General features: G+C 35.5%; 1 protein-coding gene across 1 annotated transcript in view; it reads right to left on the bottom strand.

The window, feature by feature from the left end:
* Window positions 1-20,096, bottom strand: part of CUL3 (cullin 3) — a 57,025-nt gene that overhangs the window by 17,989 nt on the left and 18,940 nt on the right. Inside the window, exons 2-7 of the mRNA XM_062005764.1 lie at window positions 19,300-19,497; window positions 11,917-12,030; window positions 5,455-5,615; window positions 3,992-4,106; window positions 2,464-2,692; window positions 882-1,027 (exon numbers count right to left, since the gene is read on the bottom strand). Of these exons, the coding sequence (XP_061861748.1) occupies window positions 882-1,027; window positions 2,464-2,692; window positions 3,992-4,106; window positions 5,455-5,615; window positions 11,917-12,030; window positions 19,300-19,497 (963 nt within the window). The remainder of the gene's footprint in view (window positions 1-881; window positions 1,028-2,463; window positions 2,693-3,991; window positions 4,107-5,454; window positions 5,616-11,916; window positions 12,031-19,299; window positions 19,498-20,096) is intronic.

The raw sequence follows: 20,096 nt of genomic DNA, 5'->3' as shown, positions 1-20,096 counted from the left end.
AGGTGATTCTTGTCTAAGCTTGGTAAGAAGTTTGCTTCAGCATTGCCAGAAAATTAATAATCCAATCAAAAATGTTTTTATACTCAAATGGCTTCTAATAGTAACCAGTTGTAGCAAAGTTATTCATGTCAAACAAAGCAGCAGAAGCATTAAATGCTTCTCTGAGACCAGACAAAAAGACTTCAACTACACATTTTAAAAAAACAAACTTAATGTTTAATGAATATATTTTCACATTAAGTATAAACCATGTTCCACCTACAAAACCATTTCCTTTAAGTTCAATGACCTGTAAAGCTTTAATGTGAGAAATTGAAAACCATCTTCTCAGAAGCAACGGGAAAGAAAATATTACAAACATCCCTAAAGTGTATTTTGTGTTGTTGATAAATTAAGGGTACACATCCCTTGTTACAGAGAGATGGAGAACAAGAATGAAGCAAGTAATTTGTTATGCTTTAAAACATGTTCCCCCCTCAGTCAGCTATTCTTCCCACAAAACACTGTCATGGGATTTTCAACAGCTAACCTTACATAAAACGAAACAAAACAGACACTACGAAGTTACATGTCTCACTCTGGAGATAAATAACATTTAGAATAATCCAAAAAGTTCCCAGCAGTTAGATAATTAGCCTGAACATGCTATTTAATAAAATCAGCTACCAAAAGCACAAAACTCGAGCATGTACTTAGGTAAAGAGTTGTGAATATGTCTGAAAATTGGTAAAATTTACATTTTAAACAAAATTATGAACATATTAGCTTACTAATAAAAACCCCTTTAGAATTACTATTCAGGTTTACCTTATCAATCATAGTTAACTGCAACTCTGGGGAACATGAGAAAGATGGAGGAAAAAGTTAAATATTTTAACTACCTGAATGTAGTCAACTGGATTCTTTCCTTCTCCCTCTTCAGAAACGAGTGCTTTGCCTTGCTCTCTCAGGTATGAGCTCATGCAGTCGCACATTGTCTTCAGACCATTTGGCACACGGCTAAATAACTTGTACATGCAAGCAAGGTCTGGAAACAAGAATGAGATATTATGCAGGACACCTCTGTCTTTTACACTTCTATAACTCATTCATCTCATAGCAAATTACAACAGAAAAAGTTCAGCCACTTGAGCCACACAAGGCATCTCGTAACATCTCAAGCACTAGCATTTTCTGATGTCATCCCCTTTCTTCTACCCCTGACAAGATGCTGACTGCAGCAGACAAAACTAAAAACAAAGATTATATTCAATGATTCTAAGTTGTCTATAGCATGGAATCTGTTACTGCTGATACCCAGGCCAGCACAAGTTGATGTCTGTGCTAAAGGATCGTGCACCTAAAGCTTCCATAACATTACCTAGCACTTCCATCCCCCAAATCAAATACAGTATTAAAAGTTGTAAGACAAATCTAAGTCAAAGTAAATAGGACAACACTAATGAGATGCTTGTTTCTATATGAAAAACAAAAACTATGAAATCTTATCTTCATGATGCAGCAAGTATTTCTCCTCTAGTCTTCAACTAAATCACACCAAGTTCTGTACAAGTCAAACTAATTCCTGCATCTTTTGAGTCCTCTTCAACATCCTTGTACCCTCAGTCTGAAGGTTATCTTAACTGAATATTAAAGAAAATACGTCAAGTATGGTATCATTGCTTTGCTTTGATACAGTAATTCTCTTTACTTACAGTTATTTGGTCAGTTTTTCACTGACTATGCCCTAGTAATTGTGAAGTTGCTTTAATGAACAAAGGTCATTAAGCAGCAAGTCTGTTCCTCATTCTTGTGGCTTTAGCATGAACACAGATTTCTAAATACAGGTACTGCAATCACTCTCTCTTCATTAGGCTGCTTGAGAAACTTATGTACTATCTTCCACAGTAAGATTCATCCAGTCATTCTGTCCTACATTAACCTCTATTAGGGAAAATCCAATCATGTCAAGCCCTTCTTTTTCAACTACTTTGATAAGCTGTTTGTATTCTTTAAAAAGAGATAACATTTTTTCTGCAATAAAGCCAAGATCTGGTCCTACAATACTTCTATTAGATAAGTCATTTAGTACTTTTAAAATAATTGCCTAAGGACCAAAAAACTTCAATGCATTTTGACAGCTACATACTAGAAGAATGAAAGTAATAAAATGACTCACAAAAACAGGTAACAAAGACCACTATAATAGATTTTCTTAAATAGGCTTTTCTTAAGAGAAACACTTGGCTTATCAAAAAAGATCTGTATCTGGTACTAAATAGAAACAAGTTATACATATGGGCTCTGTCTCAAGAGCTCTCTAAAAGCCTCTGAAGTAACAGTCTCAGATGTTTGCAAAATAGAGATACGAAAGTGTTTTTACAATTACACAAAAACATAAACATAAAGCTTGACTTATCCTATGTTTAAAAAACAATGAGCAGTATTGTAAGCATTCCTGTCTCCCATATGATGCAGTCTTACCTTCTGTCTTCCCATTTTTCAGCATATGAACTAGCCCAGAGTTCTCCATTTCCACTATAGTTTTCATATGCTTGGAAATAAGCTCCCTCTCAACAACTTTCACAATTGGTTCTTCTGTTGATTTATCCAGACAATGCATCACCCGTTCTATTTCTTCATTAATTCTAGCTTCTACTTTCTTTATATATACAGAAGCACTGTTTTCAGCTAAAAATTTCTGACTTTCCATCTGTGATTAACACAAATTAATATTTTAGACTCTTTTTTTAAAAAGGGGAAAAAGGAAATGTACCAGTTATTTCAGATCAGCATTTATAAGCAAGTTCAACTCAACCCCAGCACATCCAACAAATGAGATCATTATACCCCCAGGATTTATATACATGCTTCACAAAAAATGAAAGGTTCTGTTACACTAATTCTGTTACATTGGTAAGGAGGAACACGCAATATGAACATGGTATTCTTCATACTAAAACAACCTAAGTCAACCTTGTTTCCAGCTATCCATGATAGTTTTAGCCACAGGTCCAAAGAAAAGAGAAGAATAAAGAGCAAGAAGAGGCAAAAATTCCTTTCAAATACCAGTTTATGGCATATTTATGAGTTATGAGGATCAACAGTTCTCATTGTTTTCATTACTGACAATGCTGAGCACATTATTTCATGTTACCTATATTGATCAGCTTAGTCTTTTGGAGGACAGATTTTTTTTTCTTTTTTTAAGGCAAGGCTAAGAAATAAAATGTAAGTGAAAGTAACTATTTTTCTTAATTTTATGTAGCACCAATGAAAAACTGAATAAAACTTCTGAATGGCTGCGTGACATATACTTCTGATTTTCAAACAAGTTTGGAGATATGGCGATATGACAGGCAGTCAGTCTTGCACAAGAACTGGGAGACTGAGAAATTATCTAAATTTCTTTTTAAATGGTTTTACAGTTTCTATCACTTTCCAACAATAGATGATCATGATTATACTCAACTAGGTTTTCTCCTGGAAACTCTGATATAAAACCTCAGGAAATATTTAAAATCTGTTATTTAGTGGCTGGTCAACAACTAAGAAGTCACTTGGATACACTGAATTCTTTGACTCACCTATTTTTGTTACAAAAAAAAATCTCACAAACATAGAAACTATGAATGAAACAAAGCTTCCTCAAAAGCAGTTGGACAGGTAGTCTTCTCTTTCCATTCCTAGCCTGAAACAGTCTGAACCTTTCTTGTTATTGGTATTTCGGCTGCAATGCAGGGATGGGCTAAGTTTTATGAAATAGCCCAAAGCTTGCACAGGATTAGCATGATGATTATTTCGCATGTTATAGGCGCTCATACATCTAAGCTACATTAAAATTATGTTGATTCTGTAAAATTTGTGTTACTTCTCCTACAAAGTTAGTATTTTTTTTTCATATTTTACAGATAGACATCAAATTACAGCAATTACTTAGAAGATAAACAATGATCACAGTTCCAGACAGTAATAATAACATTTCAAATGTGGTATTACAACATTGCTGTACCTGAAAAAATTCTGCAGACATCTCCAAAAACGGAGCCTCAAAGTCTTCCTCATAGACTGACCTTCCTTCAAGACCTAGAATCATTAACATCTGGCAAGCATTTCTTATTGCGCCTCTGCCAAAAAGTAAGTTGTTAACAACTTGAGAAATCGACATGCTTGCAAGACAGAGTACACAGCAGAATAACTCAGAACGTAATTTCAACTTAAATAAAACACAGTAATAAAAAGTCTATCCTAAATCTGTTTGGCATGTGACAGTTTCAAGATTACAGGAGCAAGATTGATTTTTTCTTTTTTTTTGTTCTAAACTAAGGAGCTTACAATGTTTATTAAATATTTAAGTACCATGACAGGGAAGCAGGTCTCAAGTTCTGCTAGCTCAGAAATCTATTATGAATATATTTCAACATACAATAAAGTAACCAAAAATACCACTTGAAAGAAATATGAAAACTGCACACTTAGGTTGGAGTTAAGCAACTCCAAACAATTTCACAGATGGAAATTACTGTGCAAAGTTTGGCTTCTTTGGTTGGTTGATTTTTTTTTCCTAAGAAAAACCCAGCTCCTAAACCAACAATAAAACAACCACAACACAAAAAACCCCCACAAACAAAAAAAGTACAAAATGAAAAGTTAAACGTTTGGTTAGGCATAGAAACATCAATAAAATGTGAAAACAAAAGAACTGCATCCAGGAAAAAATTCCACTTTCTGTCAGTAGGGGACAACACGCAGCTGTTGCCAGGAAGTATTTTTCTCTTCATAAATTATGTGTTGGGTAATCTCAGTCACAGAACTGCAGCCAAAGTAGCATGGAGTTTACATATCTCCACACCCAACAGCTGCTCTGAAAACTGGAGGAGAACAAGAAAACTTGGAAATTGGAAGTTACTTCAGCTGTAGGCTCCTGCAGTGTGTGGCACAGAATTCCACACTTAACAAAACTGGCCGGAGAACGTGAGGGATAGATTTAAAAGCTCGGAGATGCAACAATCAAGAAACAGATGGATCGAAACATGAGCAAGGGAAACAATTTTAAAAAGGGAAATGGAATTAAAACGGAAAACTTAAAAAAAATCCCAATTCAAGACCAGGTGTAAGAAAATTAAACCACCTCTCAGTACAGAGGAAAACTGGGTAGTAGGAAGCAGAGAATTGCCAACACTCTGCTTTATAACCAAATGATCTGGTGTAAGGTGGTAACAGAGAGATTTAATAAGAGTTGTAAATAAAAACCACACAACAAATATTTAAAAAGATATATATTAATGAGCTTCCCCATTTACCATTATGCTGAACTTTAATTAGAAAGAAAATGTTATTCCAGATTAGGAAGAAATTTTACTTGTCATCAGAAATGCAGCCTCAAGTAACAATTTATTTGTATATGTTCTTGATTGACTCAAAAATTTACAAGTATTACTAACAACAAAAGACAATCACTTACAAACATCTTACCTGTCTACAACTTCTCCTTTCCTTTCTCTTGCTATCATATCCAGTAGAGTTTGCCTCAGGTGATCCCTAATACAGCCATAGCGTACAACTTGATCTCGAAAAATAATCAAGCCCAAATTGTAGACATTCTCCACATTATTCTGTTGCACGTACACACGGTCCTACAACAAAGGCATACACAGCAATAATATTTTACGTGCAATACATGCATCCTATTCAAAATTGCAAGATTGGTCATACATCCACTGTACAGAAATTATCAAATTAATCTTCTTTCTTCATAAAGGAAGTTATATATACCCTCAACATCAGTACCATTTTCCAAAATTCATTTACACAGAAAGTCTACTTTGCCTAAGAGTGTAAGAAAAGCATGTACGACTAAAGCATGCCAGAACTGATCTATAGCCTTGCCACTTTTTAGTTTGAGAGTAGCTGAATCTCTAAATACTGACAAAATTCATGGCACAATCTGAAAGATGTTTTACTTATCTCCTCAGACTTCTTGCATCTACCTCTATGTTCTTTAAGAAAATAATCAGGTTTCACCCATCTTCCACCTATCTTCCTACTACTCCTCTTAGGCAGACAGTTTCTCCCTCAATAGTCAGTGAAATTTCCTGAAATAGCATAGAGATGAACTAAAGAAAAAGTAAAGCCAAGATGGGACTAGTTTAAATCAAAACATTTATGAAGTATTGCTGCAAAATTGGACACAACTATACATTCTGTGGAAGGTCTGTGAAACTATTACTTTGCTACCACTTAAGTCTCAGGACTATGGTGATAAAAAAACTTAAAGAGTTTTGCATCCACTCACAAATCTGATTGTGATAAGGTTTTCTGAGAATTTACATAGCTATAACCAAATTTTTTAAAATATCAAATTCTATAAAGGATGAAGGTCAATGTTTGAGACTGAGTATAAAGATTAGTTTTTCCCCTGATTCCATCTATTATATTAAGCGCTTCACCACACTCAGAATCAAAGTGTAAAGTTACTCAATCACCTAGAAAATTAAACTAGTTTTTTTAAAAAAAATCATGCTTCACACCATGGAAAAAAGATTACAGAAGTATACATCTATATAAATGCCACAATTAGAAAAATCTGAAGGAACAGACACCACGTCCTTCAGTATTCTAGCAGCTGAATTTACATGGCAAAACTATTAATATACTAATTATATGCCAGATTGCCACTTCACGACCAGAGGAAAATGAAACACTGAGTTCTACAATTCACAAATGATATCATCCCACTCACTCCCTTCAGACAGGCAGCATTTAATTTAAACGAAAAAATATGACGGGAAACAGGTCAGATGTGCCCACTCTGTGGCTCGTGAATCAAGCTCAGTTCTGCCTCAAAGCAAAACATTTACTAATTGGTCTCATGAAGTCAGTTCAGTTGCATACTGTGGTCTAGATCTTTGGAATATTTCTGTTATTTAGAAACAGGGTTTTTTATTTCCCTCCCTTATTCTTGCATCAAGAACAGAAGTAAATGTGACTCTGAAGTAATACAAGCTTAAAATACGCTCTCGAACAGGTGAAAGAAAATTTAAAGGAAGAGTCTAATACAGTATATAACTTCAGAAAATAATGCACATATTACTTCAAAAAATATGCAGGCTTCTGAAGCACAGGCAGCAGGGTGTAAAAATGGATTAAAGCCATGGTCATGACTCACCTGCATGGCTTCTGTTGCAGCACTGCTAAACACTGCCACTCTGCAATGATATAGTAACTGCACTAGAATCTCCTCTCAATGTTAACAGCAATGCCTCTTCAGTAAGCCCCACCACTCTACAATGCCCAAACTAGGGTAGAAGAATTCATGTTTCTGATGGTTGCTGCCAATTTGCTTACCCCTGGTAACAGATTATTTTCACTGTTTACTGGAAGCATTCCCAACCTAAAAAAAAAAAATAGTCTTGGAAACAGCAAATCCCATTTAGGAACAGGTCTGACTGACAAGGCAGCATGCTAGTGAACAGCAATCATTTCCCACAGGGAGAAGCAGCAGGTGCTTAAAGGTAACTCTCAGGAGACAAGGGTGGAGTTTCACATAGCAATTATTCATAAACTACAACGCTGAATACACTGCAGAATGATTCGGATCTCAACTAAACCAAGTTACTTACTGTAAAACAACACCAGCCACGTTTTGCCCATCTCTGCATGGATGCACTACCTGGGTAACGTAGCCTTCAGATACTCCTATGTACATATATAGCAAGTGCCTTTGATCCTAGTTTTGAAAAAAAACCCCACCACTTTTCCCTACTGCCTTGCGTGTAAGCCATGAACCACGACAGCTCCAAGGTCACCACTCACAGCCCATCTGTCTGCTGGTCTAAATTGAAGTACCAGGCTTGTGCCCTGCATGGATTAGAAGGGAAGGCTCTGCTCTCAGCACAATACACAGCTGTACTCGCAAGAGTAATTGTTTGCTTCTCACAGTGTTTAGCTGGCACTACCCATACTACTGCCTATAATGCAGCTAGGGGTATGACTGCTGCACTTGCACACCTGAAATTGATTTAAATAGAGCAGGTACTAGTACAGAAGAGACACAGCAGAATACAGTTTAGCCCTGTTTCCCTAAGATGTTCCAAGAGCACTCAGGTTCCTGTAGCTTGAGAAGACCACCAAACAACTGTACCTTCACTACTACTGTTACATACAGTAGCTAAATAAAAACTACTGTAGGTACACGTATCTATGCTGTAGCTGTGAGACTGCATCGCAGATATGCCCGAATACAGTACAGTCAGTACTTGATTACTTCAGCATGTCTTGGTCATGACTTCACTTAGTGAAGATGCTATTTCAGACATGACTCCACTGCTCCAGTAACTCACTGCTTGCTGCAGACAGTGCCATCAATTTACAGAGTATTACATCTGTTCTGGCACTGATTGCTGTAGCCTAAGCATGTAAAACAAAGGGAGGTGCACTAGCTCACATACACTATGAAATGCAGCACAGCTACGAAAACACCACACTTGATTGTGGAAACCAGAATATCTCAAGAAAGTTAGGATTTGCCTTTATTGCGCAATTCCCAGTTGCAAAACCTCACACTACAACTACTTTATACAACAGACTTGATACCAAACAGCCTTTTAGTGGACAGCAACCACAACGCAAGAAACAAGGTAACACATCTTTTTTTTTTTTTTAAAAAAAAAAGCAGCAATAAGACAAGCTTGGTAAGTGTCTTGTGGAACAGGTTGTGCATGTAAAATGAAATCCTGCCATAAACCTCAAACAGCAGGTATTCTAGTCATTAAGTACCATAACAAGGTAGAAACCCTACTGTACAAAGTATCTTTCTAAACCAGAACTCTTTTAATTAATTCCTATTTTACAAGTGGCAAAATTAAACAGAGGAAAGAGATTAAGGTGAGGTGGAAAGGTGTTTGTTTTGGCTTAGGTCATACGGGGAACTAATGGGTGAAAACAAGCTAGAAAACAAACATGGCATTAAACCAGATATAGTTTAGTTTAAGATGTACTATCACCATGATGAAGCAAGAATTTAAGAGAGTAAGATCAGAATTCAAAAGGATCTTAAAGGTTTTACTTTCACTGACACCTGACTGTGGCTTGTGGGGTACCAATAGGTGCATTTCCTGAGACTGATGGATAATTGGGACAGTCTACAAAGAAAGGACTGGTGTATCCTTCATTTATAAACATATTAAAATTGCATATAATTCTTCTGGTGGAAAACAAGCACATCAATTGACAACTAGTGTTTTTTTTAAAGAAAAAATATTTTTTGTAAATTATATTAGCTATGCTTGAATAAAAAGGTATAAACAACTTCTGACATAAGAGATCACTATAAAACTACATTTTTCATTCTCCATCATTTCTTGTTTTACAAAGTTATTGAAAATCGTTTCTTTGAGAAGAGATCAGGTCTCATCTTTGACATCTTTGTCTGCTTTATAATTTTGTGGCACTAGCAGCTTTTTCAAGCTTTTTGAATTAATACATACCGAAGATTAGAAGTTTCTTGCTCTTAGTCTCTCTCCAAAGAACAGAAATTACATTTGACTCAGTGAGACGTGCCAGTGACAAAGGTGAACGTGCAAAATTTTGAGACCAGTCCCATTTTAAACCACAGCTTATACTTTAATTTGTAACTGCAGCACACATTTTCTAATGACAATTTGCCCCTCCAAGTCAATGAGGATAGTGTCTGTCTGTTCTATCAGCTCCTTGGATTAAGATTAATAAAGATTAAATTTATAATCATAAAAACCATGCTACATTACAGATGTTTGACTAATATCAGTACCTCTAAAAGTCTAACAAGTTTATCTAAGCATTTTGAAAGAAAAAAGTGTTATACTTTTACTATTAGATTATAGATGTATGTTATTGTGGGTATGTTTTTTCTGTTTCTGTGAGTCTCATTTTGGTACAAGTAGAAAGTCTATGGAAGGCAAATAATTAGTCAAGAGGAGGCTTCACTGGACACACACTTGAAACAATAAGGAACTGCCAAACATGAAAGTTTATTTATTAGTTTGCCATGAATCTAAAATATAATTCAGTGAAATACAATTGTAGAAATGCTGCAGGTCTCCATCTTCTGTAGTTTTGGTGGAAGAGAATGCTGTCTGTTCTAATAGCACTCACAAGCTTTAAACAGAAGTCAAGGCACTGGTCTCCAGAGCACAAAAAATACTTATGAAACAGCTCCCACCTGCCCCTAAAAGTGCTAATCGAAGCATATAACTCGTCCTCAAAGCAGGGACTTCTTGGCCCTCAATATGCTGGTAAATACACTAAAACAGGAAAAGCTGATAAGCCAGCTTTCTTTTGACACTGAGGGATCAAAGACTTATTGAATTTCAGAGCAGCAGATAACATTGCGTTATCCACTCTTGGCCACCTTTAGATCTTGGAGCATCCAGCACCTCCTGTACTTAATACACAGTATTTGGCTAAAACACAACAGTTACTACCCTAGAAAGCTCTGGATCCCATCTTCTGTCGTTTCTCAAGACTCACCACTAGCTTTAGTAGATTACTGTAATTGTTAACTAGATGCAGTTAGCAGAAATTGATTTGTGTTTGCCATCACAAACAGGTTAGGGATTCCAGGATTTCTCATAGCAAAGATGGCCCATCTTAAAAAAAAATTCTCAATTTTCCTATTGATAAGATACACAAATCATTAAGTGACACTGAAGGCATTTTATCCAGTCATCTATTTTTACATGTGTGGTCTTTTCCCAACCATGACAAACACACAAACAGCAATCCCCTAAATCCCCAAAAAGCCACACAAAACCCTCAACAAAAAAAACCGCAGTAAACACATTTAAAAAAATAAATAATAATAAAAAAAAGCTATGTGGCTATAATAATTACTCTAAATTCTTTAAATTTTATTAGCTTATTAACCACGTAGGACTTCTTCACAGTCAAAGAGGTTTGATTTCATAGCATGAGCTCTTTAACAGCCACAGGATAAAATCTTTACACTTCATCAGCAGAACAGCTGGAGTTCTCAGTTAGTTGTCTTTTTTGAGAAAAACAAAAAGCACTACTATTATCTGCCCTTCATTTTCTAAATCTACATCTAATATCTTCAGTATGATATTTGGGGAAAAAGAGAACTTTCATGTGGAAAAAAGAAATCACAGTGTCTCGGCATATATCTCTTTTCCTTCTGAAGTTCAAGCATATGGCTAGAAGCTATGCAAAAATACACCCTCCTGCATCCTGAGAGCATGTCCACTGTTGTAGGAATTTAAACATATACCAATTACCCAAAGTGTAACACAATCCAAACACAAAAATGTTAGGCACTCTCTCTTCAAAAATTCTTTTCTGTCAGCTATCAGGTAAAGAATGCTTGCATTTTTCTTTAAAATTACAGCCATGCAACAACAAAATAATAATTTAAAAATCCCATTCTCATCCATGTACACTGCTTAATCTTGTACTCAGGGTCTGTGTGAACAGCAGAGTCAATCAGGATTGAACATTCAAGGATAGACTGCACCTAAGCAAAGTTGTCCTCTTCAAATTCTTAAGCTTAAAGGACAACTACATCAGAAGTCTGAGGAGGCTTTACACCATCATGCTTTCCATGGTAAGAAACCACCACTAAGGGAAATAAAACATGCAAATAACATCTGTAATGTATTAGAATAGGTTTGACTAGCTTATATTTTAAGAATTGCAAAATTCAGCCATTTCTCCAGAAACCTTTTTCAAGTGATAATGAGATAACCTGAAAGGAGAATCCAATTATTACTTGTCACACACCTGTAATAGTTGTGCACACACACAGGGAATTGAAACAAGGGACAGACAGTAGACTTGGGAAGGACACTGGTAGGCATTTTTATCCCTTCAGCTCATGTGTTTACATTTGTCAAATTGCACATATTGCAACAAATTAAGTGTGTGAAAAAACAGAATACCCACCATATACATTAGAATGTCTCTAATCATCACCATTGCTGTTTGATGATCATTCCACGCTTGGTTTAGTGTTTGTAGGAAGTTGTTATTCAAAGAGTTTAACACATCTTCTCGCACCTAAAGCAAAACAAAAATACATTGTCATAAGCCCAAATCAGTTTCTACTACACCATTTTAATCTTAAAAATCTTCTCTTCAAGAAAAATTCCTACTTCTCTATGAACTTTAATATTATGAATAAGTGCATTTTTTTTTCCTTGGTGCTTAACATCCCTACCCTGTATTTCACTTCTGTGGAAAAATAAGACTTCACACAAGTAAGAAAAAACAGGCTAAAATAAAGAGAATCAAAATAAACAAGAATATTTGAATTTCAGAGGACTACCTCAAGCTTCAAATGTTAAATATATTTTACAACTCCTCAAAGGTTTAACTGCCTATGCTATAGTGTTTCAATAGATATTATTTTTACCGTCACAAGTAATTTCAGAGTATCAGATAGCAGTGCTAAAAGTTACAAATAGGAAGTAGTACAGGTGGAAAATGAACTATGATGACATTTAGAAAGATATGCTGATATAGCAAAAAGTTACAGCAAACAACACTTCTGAAAGGAAACAATCATTTGGTAAAGACTACACTCTTACACTAACAGTCCATAATCGCTAACCACAAGACTACATAGAACAAAAGACAGTCATTGCTGTTTGTATGAAAATATTTGCTAGTTGATTCATTTGTCCCACTGACTTCATGCCTTATTTATTTTTGATAGTACTACTCCCTACTAATAAAAAAGCACATCCAGTTTCATTTTCTTATTTTCAGGCAGTAGGCACATACTACAGTGCTCAAGCTTTAAAAACTTGCATAAAGGAGGACCTTAAAGAATGTAAAAAAAATGCTCCAGTCAACAAAATGCATAAATCGACTTTTGACAGAACACAAAGAACACATGCTGCTCTCTGTTGTCATCAAATGGAATGTATTTTTACGTTTACAGATCTGCATTTATACTTGTGCAATAGTATAAATTTCAATAGAGAATTTACACAAAACAAGACATACGACAAGCAATCCCAAGCTGCACCGGCATCATATGCAACTTTGCAGAATCAAGTCTTAGGAACTTAATAGGCAAACCAAGCATAACAAAAAAATAAGTCTGTCTCACTACTGTATATATGCCATAAACTTAAGATGAACAAACCAGAAACATAGCATTGCATAATATACCAACATAATAGTCTCTTTGAGAAGCTGTAGAAAATTATCCCCATAATATTCACCTTGTTATTGAATCTAGGTAACGTAGGTATGCTTGTAAATTTTTCAAAGCTTTCCAAAATCTTCAGGTATCTCCTCCCCAGACCTGAGCAAGGCCTTTCCTTCCATTTTGAAAATACAATGTGCAGCTATGTAACAACCAGCACTGCTTAGCTACCTCATACTTTCTGATACTGATCATCATTTACACTTTGGCCTTAGCTATGTGTGCCCTGTTGTTATTTAATCTATGTACTTTTTAGTTAAAATGCAGATACACACTAAAAATACTCATGAAGAGTACAAGTACACAGAACCTCCCATAAGAAGAGAAACAAATGTGACTTGGTTGCTTTCACTTCTTCAGTCAATGTGGAAAAACATTGGAAACATTTGGAAACATTATTTGGTACATCACTCACACTAGTAACATTTCCCAAAGTAAAACTAAAAGCATTATTAGTATACAAGCATAGATAACCAGGGCAGGGATTGATAAATTTTACAAAAGTGTGTGAGGCCATCACAGAACTCTTCAAAAACAAAAGATTTATTTTTTTAAACACAGAGGCACTGTGCCCTCAATAGCTACACGCAACCATTATAATAATCCTACTAGACCAGCCAGTAACAAATCACATACCAACTGGTAGCAAAAGATTTGCATCCAAGTAGACAAGGGACCACTCAGACCTGCCACCTCTACTCCACACAGTATGCCACGTGGCTTTCCAGAAATGTGTTGTAAATCCAGGAATGGGTGCTGTACAACACAACTACTCTAAAGAGAATCTCCCTGTAAAGCTTCTTGATGACATTTTCACAAGTTTATTTTAAGCTATGGACAGGTTTGGTAATCAGTGCTTTTAGTTGCCACAAAAGCCAACCAAGTTATTGCTGACAACAGTTGCCCAGTTAATAAACATCGAATAAATTCCTTGCTTGTGCCACAAATACAACAATATTACAAGAAAACTACTATAATGCACAAAACAGCCATGCAGATGCGCAGAGTCAAACCACTTTGGTGGAATAAATGACTTGTAGTAAAGAAAATCTAGATAACCACACTCTTCTGTAGAAAGAAAGCCCTCCAGAGACACAGCTGCTGTTCTTCCAAAGCCTTAAGATAATTTTTCTCTCACGGATTCTTATCATCAGAATGTTACTTTCAATTTGTTGAGCTTGTAATGATTTCTATGACAATTTTTGCAGTTATGCAGTAAATTGGCAGGCATATCCAGCTTAAATATGATTGTCCATAAAGTCTCAAAACTACACTGGCAGCTTCATAATCTACGTAAGGTGTTCTCATATATACAAGAATTCATCCTTGTAAATAACTTCAGGCTCAGTCATATTTTATACTGGATATAACTCTTAAGGAAATACAGCACTCTCCCCTGCCAATCTCTGAAGAATGGCTTGTTGGCATAAGCTTTCATAATCTTTAAATAACTCTCTATTAAGTGTACACACAGCAAACTTGTGGCCTATTATTTTCTCTCTTACAGTGCCTGGTCTGATGCAGCAGCAGGAATACGTCAATTATGTAATTTCCACTACCGTAAGGACAGTCAGGACCTTCTGTGAGGGGCAGCAGTATGGAACAGCACTTTCTGAACTAAGGCATCAAGGTTTCAGAACTTTTATTACAGAGCTTTTTCCTCTTCTAGAAAAGTCCAAGTAAGTAGTCCAAAAGAGAGTATTCTCAAGTCCTGTGAGTTCTAATTATGTTAAATATCTGTTCACCCCTGCAGCTGCTATCTTTTTGCTGAAAGCAAAAACGAAATTACTACTGAATAATACCGATGATTCTGAATTGCATTTACTTTTTGGCAATTGCCTCAATCTTCTGCCTTCCATATAATTGCTGATTTACACAAGATCATCTTAAAACATCATTAAGGAAAGATAAAGGCAGACAACACTTCAGAGATCGCCAGTCAAGTTTACAACACACCCCAATACTCACTAATTAGTTTCCTGTATGTCATTCTTCCCTATTTCCATAACATTGAAGAAAAAATTTCAAACTCCCTCTAGGTGATTCCCACCTTCTCTTTCCCTTTCTCTCTGTGACACAATGACAGTAAACTTCAAAGCTTGCCAAGGATCCTAGACATACCTTCATAAGCCCCAGAGAAACCACACTTCCTTCACCCCAAACCCAACTCCACCAGTTCTATCAGCCAAGACTACCATGTTGTAAGACATTCTGGCTTGCCAGAAACAGAAAGTAACAGAAACTCCTGGTAAGATCAAAAAAAAAAAAAAGAAGGAAAAAAAAAAATCTTACAGGACATGAGAATATCCCAAGCATCTCTTCCTTTTCAATAATGCTCTAGTATCTCTCCAAACCAACATGTCTCAGCCCATTTAAGTTTAGAACAATCCTTCACATCTCTGAATCTCCCATGTACGTCACATAGAAAACTCAACAAAACTGTATTGGGCTTGGCCAAAAAATCATTCAATTCCTTTGTCACATACACACAATTTATATAATGTGTCTAATGTGCTACATGTCATGGGTTTAGATTTCACTATGATATGTTCATAAAAATGAAGGGTACTTAAAAAATATTATCCTGTAAACTTTGTAACTTCAAGTGATGTTTTTTATAAAATGATTTAGGGAACTGTAAACTAAGCTTTGTGTGTTTGTTTTTAAAATCACTCTTACACCACTTGTGTGAAGAAGAAACAGACTAGGCTCAAGAAGCATGAAGGAAGAACATACACATCAAGCTACAGGATTGCTGAAGGACAGGAAAGGGCAAAATCAATGAAGTACCAGATACACTAAGAATTAGCTTGTATGAAGATGAAAGGTTTCAGTACTTTTATTCAATGGTGTTTTTAAACTCAGTTCTACATATACTACACTTTAATAATGATGTCAATACACAGACAAATACAAGCTTCAGCATGTCCATAACCTGTAAGTAAAACCAAGGTAGTTCAAGACAGCTGACTCCTGTCAATGATGTAAATTACCTGGCTTCCTACTGCCTTCACCAAGCAGCCAGAACCCAGTGACTGCTCACTACAAGCCATTAGAGTCAGCAAGTTCAAAATAAAGCATACTTTACAGTAACCTGCTTGCATGTTTGTGTCTTGCATTGATCATGTTTGCACTTAACAATATATTTACAATTAAACAGGCTGTAAAGACAGTACATGGTATGATGTTTTCTTTATGGGAAGTTAAATAATTTTCTTCTCTAAAGTGTTTCTTTTCTTTCTAATAAAAATGCTGAGTAGGTAAAACTTTGATCTAGTAATTAAATAAGTATGAAGCATAAATATACCTTTTAACCACGTCACAACAAAAATAAAAACTTTCCCTTTCCAAGCTTGAAAGCTATTTGTAAAAACATCTGAACAAATACATTGCCTCTATCTAGTCTCTTCATCCATTCTTAATTAACCTGCATGACTTGAGTTTACCGGAATGTAATTTTTTTGTATAAAAACAACCAGTAGGTATGAATAGCAAATGGCAATTCTGTTTCAAGGACTCTAGAAAATCAAAATTTGGGTTTATCTTCTCTGAAGCATTCCCTAAACTGAATTTACTCCTTCATTAGAATATATTACATTTCTACAGATTTTCATTTTGATAAAAGTTAGTATTTCATGAGCAACACTTCAGCTGGCAAAATCCTCCTCTTCTAAACTCCAGCGTCCATCATTGATTTTCTGAATAGAAGTTGGGATAAGAGCATTTTTTGTTAAATGTTATGTAGACATGTTAATGTTAACAGAGAACTGCTCTTGAGAAGACACTAAAAATAGAAGATTCCTCTAAAATTTCTTTTCTTTAGAGTGTGAGGTTGAATAAAAACTTCTTCTCATCTATCCTACAAGTACTAATGGCATGATCATAAGATGCCATTATAGGATTGATCCTATTTTTAGTAACAATGCACAATTTTTTCCATCCTTCCATCTATTAACTGTATCAAGATAACATCCTTAAGCACACCACCAAAAACTACAAATATCTTTGACACTACAGAAGGTTTTTTTTTTTATTCAGAACTTTGACAGAAGTCACATTTTCTTTTTTTTAACCTCTTCCTGGATTATTTCATTTACAGGACAGCATCTTCACATGTTTGAATAATTTTAATCTTTTAACTTCATAGTATTTGCCTACTAAAACTCAGTAGCAAGCCTTTTTATTTAAAAAAACCTTTTGGTCATCTATTTTTGTTACCCATACACACAGATACTATCCGATTGATAACATTAAGGATCAGAATACTATATAATCGGAGAAGATTTTTTTTTTTTTAAGTATCAGATACAACAGCATTAAGCATCAGAAAGAAACTTCTCTATGCTGGTATGTATGCAACCCCCTCAGCCAGTGTAGTGACAGTACAAACTCTCAGGATTTTCTGCCTTTTTGTCAGTTTGCCACTGTCAGTTTTGCATATGGATAATTTTTAATATGCAGAATAGCTAGGAACAAAGATAAGAAGCTTTCCTCAAATTAAACCAGGATAAACTGAAGCCTAATAATAATAATAATGACACTAAGCTTTTATTAAGTGTAGACTGTAAATAGGCATATAGAAGAACAGGACAAAAAAGTCTTAGTCATTTGCCACATTTTATGCGAGTAGTACAGATTATGAATACACAAATTATGAAAAGTGTTTGAGAGTCACAGATGTGCTACAATTACAGAATAGAGCCATAAATTATTCAAGCCACTTTATACAGGATGTTTCCTCTCATACATACAACAAAAAAAGTCCCACATTTAAAGCAGTTTAAGACTATATTTATCTGGATCACATCTTTGAAAAATAGAATTTTAAAGAAGAAATAACACATTCTCTGGAATGGTAGTAACTCCAGTTAGAACGTGGAAAAAACTCCCCGAGTATTACGCATCATTTAGACAACCATTCCATCCATTTGTTGTAACTTAGTAAGAAGTAAATGGTAGGGGTTGGAAGGGACCTTTAAAGATCATCTAGTCCAATCCCCTGCTAAAGCAGGTCCACGTAGATCAGGTCACACAGGAACGCGTCCAGGCGTGTTCTGAAAAACTCCAGAGAAGGAGACTCCACACCCTCCCTGGGCAGCCTGTGCCAAGGCTCCCTCACCTCAACAGTAAAACAGTTTTTCCTTAAGTTTAAATGGAACTTTTTGTGTTTCAGCTTCTTTCCATATGCTGGTATATGACTTCCTTTTTCGAATGGTGTAATAACAGGACAAAAACCTGACACACCACCTGGACCCACAGCCAGCACATGGGATCAAAGTGGACATGCATCTCTTCAAAGATAGGCAGTTATGAATATTACAGCAAGTAGTAAGGAAGGCATCTTCACTAGACTTAGGGATCCTATTACCACTAAATATTACCTAGACCCACAAAATAGTGAATTTTAATTTTTTCCAGTGATAAACTTTCCTCACAAAGGCTGAAGAGAAGCTTCTGTGGTTTAACACGACATGTGAAGAGCCCTTCTCAGACGGTACATCTTCAGAAACAAGAAGTGATTGCATGTCATTTTGATTGACTTGCATGGTTTTGAAAAGGCTGAAATGATAGAACGCAGACTACCCAGGACTTTTGTTGTTGCTGAGCTGATGTTTTGTACACTGCCTACTGCCTCTTTAAATACATAATCCTAGCACAACTCATTAACTCCTGAATTAGGTCATTAGCCCAGGACAAGCAAGTTCTTACACTGGTATTTATTTTGTTCCACAGATTAAAAAACTGACTGGAAAACAAACTGAAATTTGTTCTGAGAAAGTCACAAAATGCTACCAAAGGGGCACAAACCTTTTTTTTTTTAAAATCCCAGCTCTCAAGAGTTGTGCTTCAGCTAAAGTTCTTTCTTACACGGTTTCAAATACTTTCTATGGTCGGCTCTCCATCAGTAACTTACAACAAAGAGTATCTACAATCATCATTTCTGTAATTATCATTTAAGCTTGACATTAGCTCTAAGATACCATTTTGGAGGGTACCAATACAATTTCCATACAAGGCAACATAATAATAAAAGTTAGATTTTTCATCATTTAAATAACTATTCAGAATTCTTTAATATAAAACACTTCAATTTTAATTGATAAATAACATACCTTGTTTATTAGATGCTCAGTGACCACTTCTCTTAATCCAGTGTAAAGTTTTTCACCATGTTTATGCAACACCATTGTATATGCATTCCTATACAGCTCCTCAAAACTGAGACCACTATTGTTCTTCCGCTGGATCTCCTGGATTGCATTTTTCAGAAGATCCCAAATGCTGTTCACATATTTCTCGTCCATAGTCATCTGTAACAATGAAACAATACATTATTGTTTAGAGTGAAGAAAGATCACTACAGAAAGTGATCTTTACAAGTTCCTTTACTCAGGAACAACCACTGTTTCTGCTATATTTTGTTAATTTCATTATCGTGAGGTTTCTCAAATTTTATCAAAAGGAAACCACTATTTATGAACATAGTAAGGATTTCAATAGTTATGAACATTATAATTTGTAAAAGTTAAATGCTTTTCTTCTTCAGAGCTGCAAATCCCTAGAACTCTGGAGCCTGTGCAGTTGTGAAGGCAGGTAATCCCTAGTCTTACTCCACAGTGTTAATAGCTACACTTCTTTCCCATACTAACATGCTGTTTCATACCTCCTAAATTCTACTGCAACACTGATCTGCTTAGCCAGACCCCAAATCAACATCTACAATAAAGCCTGACACAGAGTTAGCAAACTTAGTCATCTGCTTGAGCTAACTAATTAACTGCTTATTTACAGCAATTTACAAAGGGTCAAAGAATTATGTACCTACAACTTTAATACTTACAGGTGGTGTTAAAAGCACCCATAAATGTCCAAAATTTACATCTGTATTGAACATATTTCCATCTCCATA

This window comes from Colius striatus, chromosome 12 (genome assembly GCF_028858725.1).
Source record: "Colius striatus isolate bColStr4 chromosome 12, bColStr4.1.hap1, whole genome shotgun sequence".
In the NCBI taxonomy this organism is placed as follows: domain Eukaryota; kingdom Metazoa; phylum Chordata; class Aves; order Coliiformes; family Coliidae; genus Colius; species Colius striatus.
The sequence above is the reverse complement of the archived record's forward strand: the minus strand, read 5'-3'. Positions and strand labels throughout refer to the sequence as shown.